Source organism: Molothrus aeneus, chromosome 2, assembly GCF_037042795.1.
Source record: "Molothrus aeneus isolate 106 chromosome 2, BPBGC_Maene_1.0, whole genome shotgun sequence".
Lineage (NCBI taxonomy): Eukaryota > Metazoa > Chordata > Aves > Passeriformes > Icteridae > Molothrus > Molothrus aeneus.
The window spans coordinates 27,216,286-27,233,407 of record NC_089647.1 but is presented as its reverse complement, the minus strand read 5'-3'; the positions used below and the strand labels follow the sequence as shown (position 1 = coordinate 27,233,407).

Sequence of the window (17,122 nt, the reverse complement as noted above, 5' to 3'; positions counted from 1 at the left end):
GCAGGAACTGGGTGACCTCAGTCCGAAAAAAAGACAGGTCTTTCATCTTCTCACACAAAAATAATATGAAGCAGGAAATATTTGCTCTGACAGACAGATTCCCCATTAGTTTTCTCCCTATTTTTTGCAGGACCACCAGAGAGGCTCCTGTAAATGCTCAGAGGGGAACTGAAAAAAGAACAGATGGACTTTTTCCTAGAAGTGACTGCAGAAATAACCTCATGAGCTATTTGACTAAGAAAATGAAGGAACTTGAGGGACTTGAGAAATCTTATCAGGGAAGATACTAAGAAAAAAGGGCTTCAAAATCAGACTGTTAAAGCAGTTATGGTGAAACAGGCCAAAAAAAGCAGGTAATTTTGACGAAGAGGCAGCATCAGTACAGCAGTTCTCAGCCCGGATTCCACCCCTTCCCATAAGTTCCCACTTCCATTCTGTAGCTTATGGGAGAGCCTGTGTTTGGGGTAGGCAAGTCCACAAACCAGAGCAACGCACAGAATTAGCTCTACTTGATATGGTCTCCTAAAAAGTCACAACCCCCAGCAGAAGAGAGTGGTCTTCTGACAGCCAGAGGTATTGGAAACCTTTATGAGGGTTTTTTCTGTTCTACTATTTCCACCCATGCACTTGAATTCTCAGTGCTTTTCCTAAAATTTTGCCTTGCCCCGAAGTGACAGAATTTATACATTTTGTTCAGGATTGCCCTGCACCTTTTTGTTACCTGAACAAAACAGTGCAAAAAGAAGCAATTGATCTGATCTTGTTCAATATTGTGCAGGACACAACAATGGCACATGCAGACAATACTGTCTGCCCTTTGCAGCAGGCATCTTGCAAAGGTGTGCACCTCGATTATCTTCTGCCTTACAGCATGTAGATTCGTAAAACAAGACAGCTCAGATAGCTCAGAATAAGGGCAGCACAGGCATCCTAATAAAGTCTGCAATTTTCTGCAGAGTTCTGAAGTGCCAGCTGCCCCATTTTCAGATACAGGATTCTGAATTCCCTGGCCAGCTCTGCATGTGGAATGAGTGGCACAGGTTCCTCTGGGCACAGCCTGGAAGCTGTCCTGCCTGCTCACCAGCTCTGCATGCATCTCTGCATCTCTGCACATGCTGGGCAGCCAGACAGCTTGGGCTGGCCAGTCCCATCTCCACTGAGAATGCCCATAGCCAGCTTCAAAGGCAAAAGGAAGCAACATTGGGTTTATGGACAGGATCTTTCACAGATCACTGACCCAGATGGAGAAAATGAGCAAACGGTTTCTTGAACAAGTAGCTGTAAATAAGTAAACATGAAAGTTGGTAGTATTTGATATTTCACCTTAGGAGACAAAAATCCTGCTCTCCCCATGCTGAAACACACCTAGAGTCTTCTTAAACTATAGATGGTAAATTCTTAATAGGAGAACCTCACTCAGTTTAACCAACTCACAGTGATTTGTGCTAGGCTGTCCATTTCAAATGAACTGATCACTGAGGTAAAAATCCTGGGTTTATATATGGACCCACACAAGCACCCTCCACAAATGATACAGAACACATCCCCCAGAAGATTTGTGTCATAAATACATAAAATTAGCAATTAGCAAACAACAATAAAAACTCGTAGGTATGAAAAGGATAATGCCATTGAAAGGCAACAAAATTAAATGGTACATAATTAAATTGTGGAATGTATCATTTTTGCTCCCCAGCCACAGCCCTGCTGGCAAGGGCTGCTCCAGACAGGAGCTCAGGCTAATGGAGCCCCAAGTTCAGCAGGTTCACCTTATCTGTACCACACAGCACCTGGCCAGTAATTGCACACACTGTGAGCAGCTGCCCTCCAGTCACAGGTATGGGAGCCTCCTAACACTGTCCTTGCCCTCTCAGGTCACTTCCCATCAAGAAAAGCCTGACCTGACTGTGAGAAAGGGAGCAGGCAGTGAACACTGGCAGAAGTACCACTGCAAATGAGATTGACTTCAGTAGAAAGATTTTTTTCCTGTGTGGTTCTCAGAAAATTACTCTGGAAATGCTGGAGGCTGCATGTTTGTGAGGTGAACTCATTACTCCCAGGGCTGAGGAAACCTTCCTGAAGGTAATGAGCTGCAATGCCTGGTATGAAGTAGATGTGCACACAAATTTGGCATTTACCTGCTATTCATGTGTTTGATTTTGAAACAAAGTGAAAAAAATGCACAAGTAGGCTTCATATGATGGTGGGGGTTATAAGTATAGCCTGCTCCTTTGTAGTGCTCCCTGCTCCTGCCCACTGGGGTTATTCTCTACATACTCCCAGCTGATTCCCTCCTCTCAGGCAGGTATATATACCCAAATACCTAGATCAGCAGGACGCTTTACATTTTGATGTGTATATCCTTCAGCACCCGACAAGCAACACAGAAATGAGAGGTCATTCTTCTCAAGCATGGAACCTTCAACAAACACATTCTTTTACTTAGCAATGGCATGAATATCCAGCTTTACTTTCCAAGCTGACAAGGCATAAAGGAATGAATTAAACTACATTTATTCTGGATCATTTTTACTGACAACAGTGAAAGCTAAATCTGTCTGCGACTTGCCCATTTCTCCCAGTATTTTCCTGAAAAGCAGAATAGCTTTGAAAGACAGGAACTTTACAGACAGCCAGCAATCGCAGGATTCCTCTAAATCAGGGTCAAACCTTGCACTCATCAACTCTGAGTAAAGTGGTTTGATAAACCTGTTCAGGCACCTAGAGCAGTGCAAGTTTCCTATAAATGCCAAGACAAAGCCTTTTACTTTGATCTGACTAATGTTTTTGAGTTAATGGAGACTAGACAGGAACCAAACTGCAGTTCCCATATGTGAGTGTGACCTGACATCTGCAGTTTGTGGCAAGGGCAGCCTTTGTTTTGGTTAGACTGTCCCAAAGAGAGGAAAACACTAATAAAAATGGGGAGGTGATCCTCCATTTATTCACCTGTGTTGTTCTGATTTCAGGCATGTTTGGGCTCAAGTGTTTTGTGACAACCAGAATGAAGCAGACAGAATTTGCTACATATTTGACATATCATCATCAGGTCATGCTAATTGTATTAAGAATGCAGTAGATATTAAAACCACAAAGTGAATACCACATTGGATAGCATGATCAAACACATAGTAAGGTAGAGAGTATTCATAAAGGATCAAAAGACAAAATGTGATCCATGTGCCAGTGGGCAGAATGCATTGAATGAATGGGTAAATGGGACTAAGTCATTAATATAATTTCATCCGTTCACAAATACCACTGCCAAATCAAAGCAGCTATCTATTTTCTGCCCAAGAGCCACACATTATTTTCCTTCATTACTCAATATTCTTTGGTTTGATCCTATATAAGCTTAAAACTGTGAGGAAAAAATCCAGTCTGTATGGAAAATTGCTGTGGGATTGCAAAAGATTTAAAGCTTGCCAAAGAAAATGAACTCTAAAAACTGTTTTCCTTGTTTATGTGTTCTCCCCAGGCCCTCTTGTTTATGTAAGGCTCAATATATGATCAAGTTACCTTGCATCAGCCAGGCTGTGGTAATTGTCTGTGTGTGCACTTTTGGCCCGCAGCAAATGCAAGAAAATGTAACCTGGTTTAAGCCCCTTTCACTGCAGGCCTAGCCCAACTTACCTTACATTCCCTGTGGGTGGGAGCATGCACCTACCTCAGACTCAGTCACACACTGCATCCCAGGAGCCTTATGCTGTGTCTGAGACCCAGGATTAGGAAAGGCACCCTAAAGGGCATTTGGGACAGCTTATCTTTCCTTCTGCAGGTATATTGCACAGGCACATGAACGAAGGGCTTACCTGCCATGCCTCCACCTTCTTTATGTCTGCACAGGACCCGTTGGTGAAGAGTCCCTTCCCAGGGGTACAGGTATAAATATCCTGCAAGGCATGGGCGATGGAATACACTGCCAAGTACACGTTATAGGATATCCGCAAGTGTGTGTAGTCCATGTATGGCGTCTCCACGCTGGTGATGTTCTCATCCCCCGTGCACGGAGGTCGGAAGGCAGATGTTCCATTTCCAGCTCCCAGCCCCTCTTCGTGGCCCTTGTGGAAGGAAGTTGAAGCAGGAGAATTTTTGGATCCATCAGGGAGATAGCAGTTAAATGTCTCCTCCCAAAACTCCTTGGCAAAGCCGTTGTTGGTGGACTTGGGATGCACCTTCTGCAGGAACTCACGAAAGCCTGGGATCTGTCCTGCCTTCAGTGCAAACCCGATGGTGCTGCCGATGACACGGAAGAACTCCGGCATGGCTATTAGGGAAGAGCTGGCCCAAGCCTCACTTGCCAGCCAGATCTTGCCAGTGATGTTTCTCCTGACAATCTCTTTGATGAGAGGCTCCAGATCTGGGCCACTGGAAAAGACAACAATCACTCTTGCTGTGGAGTTCTGGATGACCTCTACCACCTGCTGGATCTCCTCTTCGTCTGAGTACTGGGAGATGAGCTCGCTAAAATCAATGCAGATATCTCTCTCCTCCGCCTCTTCCCGAAATTTTTCAATCCCTGGCCGGCCATAGTCATCATCAGCTGCAATTGTTCCCACCCAGTTCCAGCGAAAGTACTCGATGATGTCTGCCATGGCTGTGGCCTGATGCTCATCATTGGGGATTGTGCGCAGGAAGGACTTGAACTGGTTCTTATTGCTCAGGAGACGACTGGATGAGGCATAGCTGACCTGTCAGAGCACAGCAAACAAGCAAAACACACCATAAAGTGAAATGCCTGAAATAAACTGCCTCCATTTACCTAGCATCACTGTCAGCCTGGGAAGCACATTTTCTTAGCCTGTGTTTGCAGGTGATCCACTCTGAGGGTTCTTCTAGCTGTGCCTGTCCTACAGAGGCACTCATATAGGAGCAGCTGCTCGGACCTGAGAGGCTGGAGCCAGCTTGTGCCCACCTGCAAGGTCAAGGATCTGAGGGAGAGAGAAATGGACACTAGACTGGAGGAATAGCAAAGATTTCTGTCAAATCCAGAAATAAAAAGAATGTGCCACCTAGATAAATGAGGGCAATGCACTGAATTAAGACAAAACACAGGCTTTCTCTGTCCTGAACCAGGCATGAGACAGAAGGATGGTATTGCCATTCCAAAGCTACTCTGTCTTTCTCTCCTTGCCTTTGACATCCATCCCCATCCTTAAACGGGCTCCTTTTGCCTTTTATATACAATTCCTGTCAGATGACATAAGAAGAATGTGATGTACATCATCTTCCTTGATCCTGCAGAGTGTTATGGTAATGCTACTTTAGCAGTGTTTCCTGACTGCTGGCCAGAATCAGCAAAGAAGCCAGTCCATGTTTCATAAGCCACCATGTTCTATGGTTAAAACTGGATTTTATTTCCTCTTCTAAAGCTATCAAGAAATACTTTATTTTCCTAATCAGAACAATGCTCTTAAGATATAATTTGAATTATCTGCAAATAGGAAGAAAACCTTAAACCCTAGCTTATAACTGTTTAAAGATCTGGAGAACTTCTAAAACACATTTTGAGATTGGTATCTGAATTCTTTGGGACTGACTCTCATTTGAAAAAGTCTACTATAAACAGTTCATTTTGTACAAAGTGGAAATTTACAGAAAACCTTATCTTCTCCTTGAACTCTGTTATTTACTGTTTCTTCATAAAGAAAGAAAAGGAAGTCTCATAGTGCAGTTTCAAAGGCCACAGGAGTAAACCCTCCTTTCACAGAACTGTACTTTACCCTGGACAGGCTCTTGCCCAGTGCTACTCTCACCCCCATCAACCTTTTTCCAGGAGTACAGGCAATGTGTCCCACTGCCACACGTGCTGTAAGGGGACACTGACCTGAGGTACTGAGAAACAGAACAGAAGTTGTAACATTTTCAGTGTCTACGTCAACAGAATGAGAAATGAGTCATATATTAATTGTAAAATACACCTCCAACTCCCACAGAAATGCAGGGCCTAATAAGCCTGGATTTGCTAATGGCCTTGCTATAAATGGCTGTGACAATTCTACTCAACATCTGCCAGTCTAAAAGCCTGCTTTCAGTTGTCATGCTTCAACCACCTGGCTGAGACTTTGTTCCAGAAGTGAACCTCCTGACATCTACCCTTTTCTGCAGCCTCTAGATAAGGGTACTACCTCATGGGACAAATGTCATTCTCTGTTTAAAGAGAAAGTCTGAGAACTGCAAACATCTCTTAGGTTCAGTTGAACTCACCAACCCTTCTCGACTGCCCCTGTTTACCTGGTAATGGGATGTGTAAATCAACAGTGCCCCATAAGATGTCATCAGGGTGTTTGTTACATGTCAGCTTCCAATGCCACTCTGGGCAATACCCAGATAGCACAGCTTAAACCATTCCTGCCCTGCTCAGAGAACAAATGTCCAGTTTTTCAGACTCCTGCAAAGGAGGCAGACTGATAAGACTCAACAGACAAGATATATTACTGTGCATAGGGCAATCAAGAATCCTTCCTTCTTCATTCGTGGTGCAGCTGGGAATTGCAGCCCTGGCTGAAGCAAAGATACATTTCTCAGGACAGACTGAGAGCACATTCTGACACAATCTTCTTCTAAGGGCTCTTGTGAGCTCTGGCACCTCTATTAATTTTGGAAGAGGGATTGGAAGTGTTAGGCTATACAAGGCCAAGCACTTTTTCTGAAGCTGACCTCAGTGTAGAAAAGTAAAATCAAGAGCAACAACATTAAATCAGCCTTGTACTTTACTTAAGGTCTTGACAGATCAACCACCTCTTAAACAAAAGGATGGGGCCATGGACACTGGCACTGGCTCCAGCAGAGTCAGAATGCTTACAGTTACTGCTGCATCCACAGACTAAACCACTTCAGAGGACTCCAGTCCTCCTAGGCTGGGCTGCTGTTGGCCAAATGTTGTTATGGCTGCTCAGTAACCTTTATATTTGGGGACTGCAAAGTGCTAGCAAGACACATTTCTATCATAACAATAACACCCACCCCCCTCCCGCTCCCATTTTATTGTTTCTCTCCTATTAATTCTATTGGAAATGGCAAAGATTAAGCAATCTCTGCTTAATCTCTGCAGAGTAGAGGAGCAGGCCACTTCTGTAACCTAAGCAAGTGAGGTGGAAGCTTACCTGAGGTATGTAAAAGAGTCCCAGCAGATTGGCCACAGCAGTGGAGATACCAGAGCCAGTTGCTCCCACGACTGCAATGGTGGAAGGGATATGTTCTGAGCAATTACAGAATTCATCCAGGTTCAAGGAGTCTATCTTGTTCTGGGCCACAAAACTCAGTGTGGCCTCCAGGGCTTTTGAGACTGTATTGCAAGTGTCAAATATCCTATATCCCAGGGTCATGTTGGGAAGGAGAGTTGGGCTACTGTTTATTTCTTCTATGGCAAATATCATAGCCTGGAGCCAGCGGAAGCCTCGGAAATTATACCTGGGGGAGCAAAAATAAAAACAAAATACAGTAAGAAGGAGGAAAACAGAGCAGAGGAGACCAGGAATGAGGCAAAGACAGAGTGAAAAATTCCAGATACAAAAGGCAAAAGCAACTTACGTTGATTTCTTGCACTCTACTAGATTTGGAAAGTTTTGCTTTTGTCTTTACTATAGAAGAGGCATGTTTTTGCTACAAGGTTTAGTTCTGGCTCTCAACTTTTCAGTTTGGGAGCTCACTCCAGAGGTAAACTTTTCTAAGTCCCCTAAAATGTGGGAAAGTTAAAAGACAGGATGTCTAGAGTGATGACTCAGGCTTGTCCCTTGTGCTCAGGACCCTCAACCTGATCTCATGATCCCTGAGGAAATGGATGTTGTGATCCTCTGACTGAAAGCTACACCTACCAGGTTTGCTTCCAGGCTCCTCTGACATGTTTCTGAATGCAGATGGCAGTGTCTGCTAAGCCTGTGCTGATGCTGCCTGGGACTTAGGCTCGGGATACTCCTGGAGTGTGTCAGCTCCTTCTGGCTTTGGGCAGGCAGAGCAGGCTGAGCCACAGCACTGGCACACTGCTGGATGCAGAGATGCCAGGGAGCTCTGCTCAGGGAAATTCGGCCTCACATGGCACCCTTCAGTTTGTGACAGAGAGCACAGTTCATGCCAGAGATCAGAGACATGCTATAAATACTGGTCCTAGTGCAAACTGATAACTTGTTAATTAGATACTTCACAGTGCCTTTGCTCAAGGAGTAACTTTTCTCATTATTATAGCTCTCTCACACAATTTGCTTTAGACATGAACTCAGAAGATGCCCTCAGAGCTGGTCTGTGAAACTGAAACTACTTTTTGAAGCCTCCTCTCTTCTCTAAGATGGAGAAGCTGAGTTTCTGATTATCTTGCACCTGCGCACGGAGCTAGAAGCAGAGCTGCAGATTGATGGCTGCTGTCCTGCAGGAACTGTGAGTCCCTGTTTATGGCATCAGTGGCCTGGCAGTGGAAGAAGCTGAAGCACGATGATTGCTTATCCACAAAGGAGAGAAACTTCTTCGTGGAAAGCAGCAGCAAGAAAGTACCTTTGATACATATTATTCTGAAGTTTTACTGTGTTTCCCCTGTAAAGTTGCCCTGGCAACCAGTTGTGTGCCTGTGAGGCTGCCGTGTTTTAGGGTGATGCAGCTGGAATGGCAGAATCTTTCATCAGCTGAAACCTGCCTTTCCTTGGAATGCACTCTGAGTCAGGATAGCAGCTAGTTTGCAGTTTTGTGCTGAGTTGCAGGTGAAAACAGGAAAGTGCCAATGCTGTTATGCTTGAGATACACTGGGAAAAGTGACAGGCCCCAAAATTGGAAAAGCCTGGGGAAATAGCCTGGCCAAGAAGAGATCCTATATGAAATGGTAAATTGTAGGCTTCACATGAGTTACATTTTGAAGTGCTTAGAGAAATGTTTCTATTACTAAGGTGAAGATTTCTAAAAATAAGCTTAATGAAATCACAACCTTTCGATCTCTGAGATACATGACCTAAACATTTTTAATGGCTGGATTAAATTAATTGCTTCCAAAGTTGATGTTAGCTATGTCTGACTTTTTCAAAGCTGAATGAACAAAGCCACATTACTTCCATTCCAGGAGTTTTATCTGATTCATCTGGGGTCAGAATTTCTAATGATATCACATCTAAGGTTTATCTTTAAGTCTTAAAAACTTCATTTATTCAACTTGACTTCACCTCTCCAGACATCTTTGGCCAAATTCCAAATGAGGTTCAGCTCTGAGGTTATGCCTCGAAGCCCAGACAGCACAATTTCAGTACAGATCTCTTCAGGTCAAAAAGTTTGAGTCCTAGTCATAACTTATTACCAAAGGGACACTTAGCTTTATTAAGATTAGTCTTTAGAAGCATGGGAGTGTGAGTTACTGATAGAAGTAATTTGGCCATTTGGAATATTTTTTGCTCTAGTTCCAAACTATTAAGGAATGAGATGCAACAAGAGAGCTCTGGAATAAAAGGGCAAGGCTCAGATGGATTGAGTCAGTGAGTGCTGTGTACAGGAAAAGACATGTTGGGCACACCATATTGCTTTAAGTGGTCAGTAATGCATACTGGGATAAATGGAAACAATGTGACACCTCTTTTTCAAAAGCTGCACATGGTTACAGATATTTTTAATATGAATAGGATTTGAAGCAAGGAGCCATATTCAGGCTCCTCATGTAAAAGAGAAAAATTGGATTGCATCTTCTATATTTAAAGGGAAGGCTACTGATATTTTTAATATGAATAGGATTTGAAGCAAGGAGCCATATTCAGGCTCCTCATGTAAAAGAGAAAAATTGGATTGCATCTTCTATATTTAAAGGGAAGGCTACTGAGAACCTAGCAAGTTCAAAGATACCACTATACTGCTGGGAAAAGCTTCACACATTTGAGTGAAGCAAAATTAAAAAGCAAATTTAAAGCCTGCTCACCTTAAATTATACAGGTGAAGTATGACAGAAAATTATTTTGCCTGCCTGAAGGAATTTGGCTTTATTTTTTAAAATGCCACAAGGTGATATCTTCAGATGGTATCTTTGAAAGCAGTGAACTGGATCATCTTACCCTTCCTTTCAAAGAAATATTTGGCATTTAATTCAGTAAATGCAGACTAAGGCCCACAATACACAGTTGATTTTATTTTCCTTTCTGACATATGCTCCTGATTACTATATATTTACAGTATAAGACCTCTAGCTCAGGTACTTGCATTTGGAATGATTTTATTTTTGGAGGGAAAGGAGAGTAGGGCTGTTTTCTGGGAGCTAGAATCCAAAATATCTTTGATATACTTTCAAAAATTTGTCTTAAACTAACCTAGGCAAGAGACCTGCTGTTCTCTTCACTTGCACCTCTGCTGACAGCAGCATCAGCAGCTCAGGAAGAGAGGATCAGATGGGATGAAGACAGCACTCCTCATTCTGTCTTCTTTAACACCTGATAGATCTTCAGACATGCTGTCATTTTGTCATCTGAGACAGCGTTGTATCGGTTCCATAAGAGATATGGTCAGACAAAGGCAGTGCTGCCAAATGGCTCTAAATAAAGCAAGATCCTTCCAATTTCTATGAATGGATATTTTGTAGACAACTTCTCTCCCACTATACTGTAAGATCCCAGTAAGGGGCTGCAGACAGGTTCCTCTTTGCTTGGTGTGTACATGAGGGATTGCTAAGAGCAGCCTTTGAACCTGGCAGTAGGTCCCACCGATGCAGCTGACCTCCTGTGCCATGCTGCTGCTGTGATTAATATGATCAGTCACTGGAATGCTCTGTCAACCATGCAGCAATTTGACTGGTAATTTCCATGAAGAAACTGTGTAGTATTTACTATCAGAAGTAAGGTTTCATTAGATTTCCAGAATATCTAAGTAGCCACTGGTATTTTCTTGATGGAAAAGAAGCAGCCTCCAAAGCTCATTTTCTGCCATATTACTTTCCATGTATGTTCACATAGTCTTGCATTTTGTGAGATGTGGTGCTATGAAAAGTGGCCATTAAACTCTAAATGAGAGTTTAATGTAAATAATTCAGAGCCCACAGGTGTAGAGGGGGATTTTTATTTACACTCCTTCCTTAAAGGTTTCCCTTCTGATACTTCTCCCACCTCTCAGAGTATGCAACCCACTGATCTTTCTATTCCCAAGCAGGAGCACAAGCTGGGAGAGAGCAATTGGAAAAAATACCTCACTGGAACTGCCACCTCTGCAGAGGACAGCTGTGCAGCAGACCAGTTTGCTAGAAACTAAACATGTCTGTCAAACGCTGCTCAGGATGGCTTAAATGTCCCAGCCAACACTTCAAAGCAAGGCTATGCAAATGAAGGGGCACAAGCTGTCTGCATGGTTTAAGCTCCCCATAGCTCTATCCCCTGTTTGTTTGTGTGGTTTGGTTTTAACAGCTCTTACTGTCTGGATCCAGCAGAGAAATTGGTCCTGATCCTTGCTAGTCTCCACAAAGAAATAATTCACAGCCTCATGTGTATTCATAACCTTCATTTATCACACTTGCAAGGTACTAAGCAATGGAATATGAAGCAAAAAAAAAGAGAAAGTGATGTGAAAGCTCTGAATAAAGCTTTCACTTACCCCCCCATATCTGACAGGTACTTATACTCAGAAATGGTGGCAAAGCCTGCATATACCTTTTGATCACGCCAGCACTCCTCTTTCTCTGGTGGTTGTATGCACATACTAATTTCTCTGTCCTCTCTAGATTTCCAGTACATTAATTGCATGTTATTGCTGCTACTGTTATTTCTAAGCTATGCAAGGGGGAGACCTTCAGTCATTTGTTGGATTCCTGCAGTCATAGGTATAATGAGTTGCTTACCACTCTTAAAATCAAGGACTGTGGGAGAGGGGAATTATGCAGAACAAAGAAAATAAAAAAAAATAAAAAAATTACAATTCAGAAGGCGAATGGAAGAGAGAGCAAATGATATAATTACATCTTGGGGAAGAGAAATTCCAAATACCTTGTTGTACATTCAGGTCTGCAATGGGATTAGCAAATACATCTGCAAGGGCTAGAATTAAAATTCTGTTCTCTCAGATGGGCAGAGAAGCTCAGTGGCTACGGAGTCCTGGAGCCATGCTCTGTGAAGTTTTACACTATGACGTGGGGACAATGTCTCACCACAGTTTCACAGCTTGAAAGCTTTGTGTCACAGTGTGGGACCTTAGCTAGACTGATGATCAGAATACAAGAAAACTGCTAATCTCACTGAAATCAAGAAGGGGCAGAAAAATCAGGTTATGAATAGGCCTGTTGGGGTGCTGACAGGGAATGGAATGGGGGTCAGGGCTTGCTGGTGCTGTGCTCAGTTTCTGCCTCCCCTGCACACATTCAGATATGCATCAGCAAATGTTATGAGGAAAGTTGCTGCAGCAGCACCTGAGGCATACAAAGACAGGAGGTGTATTCATATCAAATGTAGGATCCTTGATTGCTGAAACAACAAACAGGAAACAAAACTGCTCTGGCTTGGTGTATTCCTATCTGACATTTAATGTGGCACAATCATAGGTACATTTTCACTTTGGACTCTACAGTTCAGTGTTTAGAGCACAGGGATGCATTTTCAGTAGCAACAGCACAAAAAGAATGAGGAACTGCTTGTTACTGTTCCCTTTTCCTTTCACTGCTGAGTTATCTACATAGTTTCTAAATAATCATGTGCCAGCTATGCGCGGTAGGTTCAGGCCAGTATGTTTGCCGAGCTGGAGAGAAAGATGCTGAGCCACAAGAGCATGAAGAACATAAAAACTGAGAAAGTGGAGAGAAAACTGTCCTATCCTTTTTGAGAAGCCCCAACTGTCCTGTCCATTGGGAAGCCCAGTTTGGGAGCATGGGTATGGGCACTCAACACAGCTAAATGTCCAAACAGCACCAATCAGCTTAAACAGTCCTCAGAATATAGGAAAACCACATTATCTAAAGTTGTTTGATTCTGAACTCTAAAATAGATGACCCAAAGGTTTCAGTGGGACCCTCAGGTCTTGTTGTGGAGCTTTTCATACAGCCTCATGACTTGCTGAGACCATGAGGAGAGAGAGAGGATGCTCATTATCCTGGAGTGACCTGGGTCTAATTTTCTTATGTGATATGAAACACATTTTTCTACCTAATAAAGAGATCAAAAACTGTATGCAGCGATCTGAAATGGGGCGGGTATAAAACTTATTAGCCTCAGCTTTGAAACGATACACCAGTGCTGGAGAAGGCTCAGAGAAGGGCAACGGGGAAAGGTAAAGGTATGGGACAGATTCAGCACCTTTGGTTTGAGCATGTACAGTCACCTTTGTGCTTCCCTATGGATTTCTATCTAATTTGCTAATCTGTGGATTTCCCACCCTACAGAAGTTTTTGACACTACAAGATAGGGGAGACTTACCTTGTGAAGGAACTAGAACCTGTATTTTTTTTTTCTGCCCCCAAAAATACAAGTTTGATAATTCCAGACCAGTCAGTTGCCTGGAACCTAGGAAACTCACATGTGATAATGTAAGATTTTAGCAAAAAACTTGAAGAATGTATTGAACTCCTAGAGTCAGCATGCACAACCCTGCCACAGGCTAATGCCTGATCACAGGGTCCAAAACAAAAAATGGCTACCATGGTTGTGTTGAGAGATTTCTGTACAAGTCGAGCAGGAGGGATTTTCTGACTTCAGTACTGCTTAAAATAGAAAATCCTTTCAGAAAAAAATATCTCCTCTCAATTTTATGTGTACCAATAACAAGGAATACACAAAAACATTCCCATGTATTTATTACCTCCATCATTAAAACCTGATGACCAATCTCAAAAAGTCTTATTAATCCAGCCTCTTTTGAATTCAACATTTCCTGCAAATGGACATTTTCTGGAAAAGCTGTGTGCAATGAAGCAACTTCCAGTTATTTCTGGTCCAATCATCCCCTTGTTCCTTTTGTGGTTTCTACTACCTCTGCAGCTAATCTCTGACCTTCATTCTTTCTCCAACTGCATTATACTATCAACTCACAATTTATCCAACTCCCTGAAGCATATGTGCCACAAATGCCTGCCTCTCCAGACATCTTTTTTTTTTTTCTCTTTTCCACCTACATCTTCTTGGTGCAAGGGTAAAAAGAACAGGAATTTTATCCAGGCAAATTTCAGCTGGAGGATACCTTTTAGCAGATTGAAAGCCACTCAGAAGGATCTCCCATTGTGTCCTTAAAACAGCTAGTCTGGCTTTTCAGGATTTGCCTGTTGTTGGCAGTGCTACCTCATTAACATGCCTTTTGGCAACCACACACTTGTAGTACTTGTGGCAGAACATTTTCCAGCCATCTCTTCCAATAATGTGACCATGTCAAGACAGCCACTGAGGCTGACCCAGAGTCGATAGAAGTGAAAGCTGTTTAGTTTGCAAATATGTGCATTGTCCTGCCTGCCAGCTGGAGCAGGAGAAGAAGAAAATAGAGCTGAAAACATCCATTGCTTTCCAGCATTCCACTTTTAAAATAATGCATTTGAGAGAGGAAAAAAATGCTGGCAGAGATTCTTGCTCCATGAAATCGACATTGCACATACATTTAGTTCACAACTTTCCTGTGCACACACAGAAGAAACCAAAATAATCCCTGATTATTGACACCTGTGTGTGCTCCTTGTGACAGGAGATGGTTCTGGGGATGATCTCATAACCTCGATGGACGTGTCTTGCTCATGGTCCCAGTGGGAAACCACACCTGAAATCTGTGAGTGTAACAGGAATGCTCTCAGCCCTCCTTCATTGCCATCTGCAACAAAACTGCTAAATCCCCAGCCTAGGATGAGAGGTCCAAATAAATCCAGATACACAGTTCTCCACACATATGGTAACAGAAGTCCCATAACAATGAAATGTTTTCTCATGCATTGTTATGACAGAAATCCACATGAATTTCTAATATTTTGTTTATATGATCCAGTTGCAGCAGTTTCTGTCACACTTTCCACTTGTTCTGTGTATTATGTGTAGGCTTGTAATGTTAAAAATTCCTCACGTTTCATCATGCCTACACTTCAATAGTAAGAGAAATTGTTTTCATGTGCATTTCTCACTCCAAGGTTAACTCCCAAACACTTAAGACAAAACATAGATTTGTTGTTTACACAAAAGAGAAGAACTCTGGGTGAGGGAAGCCTGGTCTAAAGTTTAGGACTTTTACAAAGTCCTAAGGAGACATTTATGTGTCATTCATTGGGATTTTTCAAAAGCCCTGACCTATCTCACTTTAACATTTTCACTTGTTTAGGCAACTTAACAGTTTTTAAAGTCTTAGAAGATGACAGGTGGAACTGGACAAAAAATTGATTTCTAAACAATTTGGCCATGAATAACTTTAATCAAATGAGCTAAAGGGCACTATTGGTAATTTTCTGTTCTGCTACGGAAGCTAATTTTCAGATGCTATTCAAATATGCCCTGTGAATGGCCAGATAGATCAGTATATTAATGTTTTGGCAGGTTCAGGTAGTACAAAGATTGCCCTCTTTTAGTGTCCAAACAGTATTTATGTTACTGTTTAACATACACATTTGTTTTTTCCATTATTTCCATCATACCTTCCAATCACAAGCATCAGATTTCAGACCATATTTACACAATATAAAGTCAAGAAATGTGAAGATTTCCCCACCAAAATTTTTTATATTCCCTTTTACCAGCTTACCTTATACACTCCACTGATTCTGGCCTTGATTTTAGATCCTGGTCTTTAGCAGCCACTCCAAAATGAATGGGGAATAATCCTCCAAGAATAATGTCTCCCTTCTTCTGTGCCCGTTGGTTTGGCCCATAGGCAGCAGTGCTCCAGGTAAACAGCAAAAGAATCAAGCAGCAGCTATATGAAGTCATTGTTCCTCTTTTCACCAGGGGGTTATCGGGTGCAAAATTGGAAAAGATGATGTAAGAAAGCAGATGTCAAAGCTTTTCCTTTCCTTAATACAGAACAGAGAGGATTTGGGGCACATGTTGGCAGGGAGATAAGCAACAAGGTGGGAGCCACAGTGCTGGTGTTTCTCCCTCTGTCTTCTCCATTGCAAAAAAACAATTCAGCTTCCCTTCTTCCTTCATAACTGAAGCATTATGGAGAGCCCATCTCTGAGAACTGTAAGAGAAAGATTTGAAAAGTGATTCCAGCTATACACCAGGACCCCTCATTGCCATGATAGTTCTGCTTTGTCAAGCCAAGCCCTCAATATGCCCCTGAAGTTCAACAACCCACCTGGGACATATCACAACCTTGGCAAAGTCATCCAGGCACCCTGGTGACACAGCCACACCTCCTCAAATAATGTCAGATGCCTGATTCTCTGCCACATACCTAAGGTAGGTGGCTTAATCTTCCTATGGTTCTGTCTGGCTCTGGTCATAGCAGATGCTGTAAAACCTGTGATCTGATCAGTGTCTATGAACAGAACACACTGTGAGACCTGGGTGGGCAAGTGGGGAATAAGGAAGCATCAAACACAGTAAGAATCAAGCCTTTCTCTTAAGGAAATAACCATAATAATCTTTTGGTGTTGGTCCAGCATCTCCTGTCCATTGATCATTCTTAACCCTCTGTCTTTGAACTTATCCTTGATAAAAATAAAACAAGCTCTTTCAGGCTCAGAAAGAGTTCTTTTGCATTGAAAGGGAGAATGAACTCCAGGGAAGCATTTGAAACCAAGATACTTCTCCATAATGAGTCATGAAGGCTTGAAAGGTTCGGCCATTGAAAGCTTAGCTATAGCAGCCTTTGAAGCCTGTTTCCTGGGGATGAAAAATTCTGCAGCTTCTCCATGCTCAATACATTTTCCCTGCAGCATGTCTACAGGCGTCCCAAACGAAGAACTAACTTAATTATGGCATATGAAAAGGGCTATGGCTACAGGAGAGGAGACAGCACAGAAAATTCACAATGAACAACTCTTCAGCCTATTTGAAACAGGTCTAAAAACTGGTAGTAAGAATCTGAAGTTAGAGAAATTTAGAGTAGAAGCTAGGCATACATTGCTAATCTTGAGGACAATTAATTTCTAAAGCAAGTCATCAAGAGTTTTTAAGTGCTGAGAACCTTTTAATGAGGCTGACTTATTATCACTAAATGCAGCTATATGGATTTGATCTTCACCTAGGTCAAATAAAGAGCTATGCAGGGAAAAATTGTGATT

General features: G+C 42.4%; 1 protein-coding gene across 1 annotated transcript in view; it reads right to left on the bottom strand.

The window, feature by feature from the left end:
• Window positions 1–15,923, bottom strand: part of CASR (calcium sensing receptor) — a 41,195-nt gene extending 25,272 nt beyond the window's left edge. The window contains exons 1-3 of the mRNA XM_066569695.1: window positions 15,637–15,923; window positions 7,107–7,413; window positions 3,813–4,691 (exon numbers count right to left, since the gene is read on the bottom strand). Of these exons, the coding sequence (XP_066425792.1) occupies window positions 3,813–4,691; window positions 7,107–7,413; window positions 15,637–15,821 (1,371 nt within the window). The 5' untranslated portion in view covers window positions 15,822–15,923. The remainder of the gene's footprint in view (window positions 1–3,812; window positions 4,692–7,106; window positions 7,414–15,636) is intronic.
• Window positions 15,924–17,122: the final 1,199 nt, after the last annotated feature.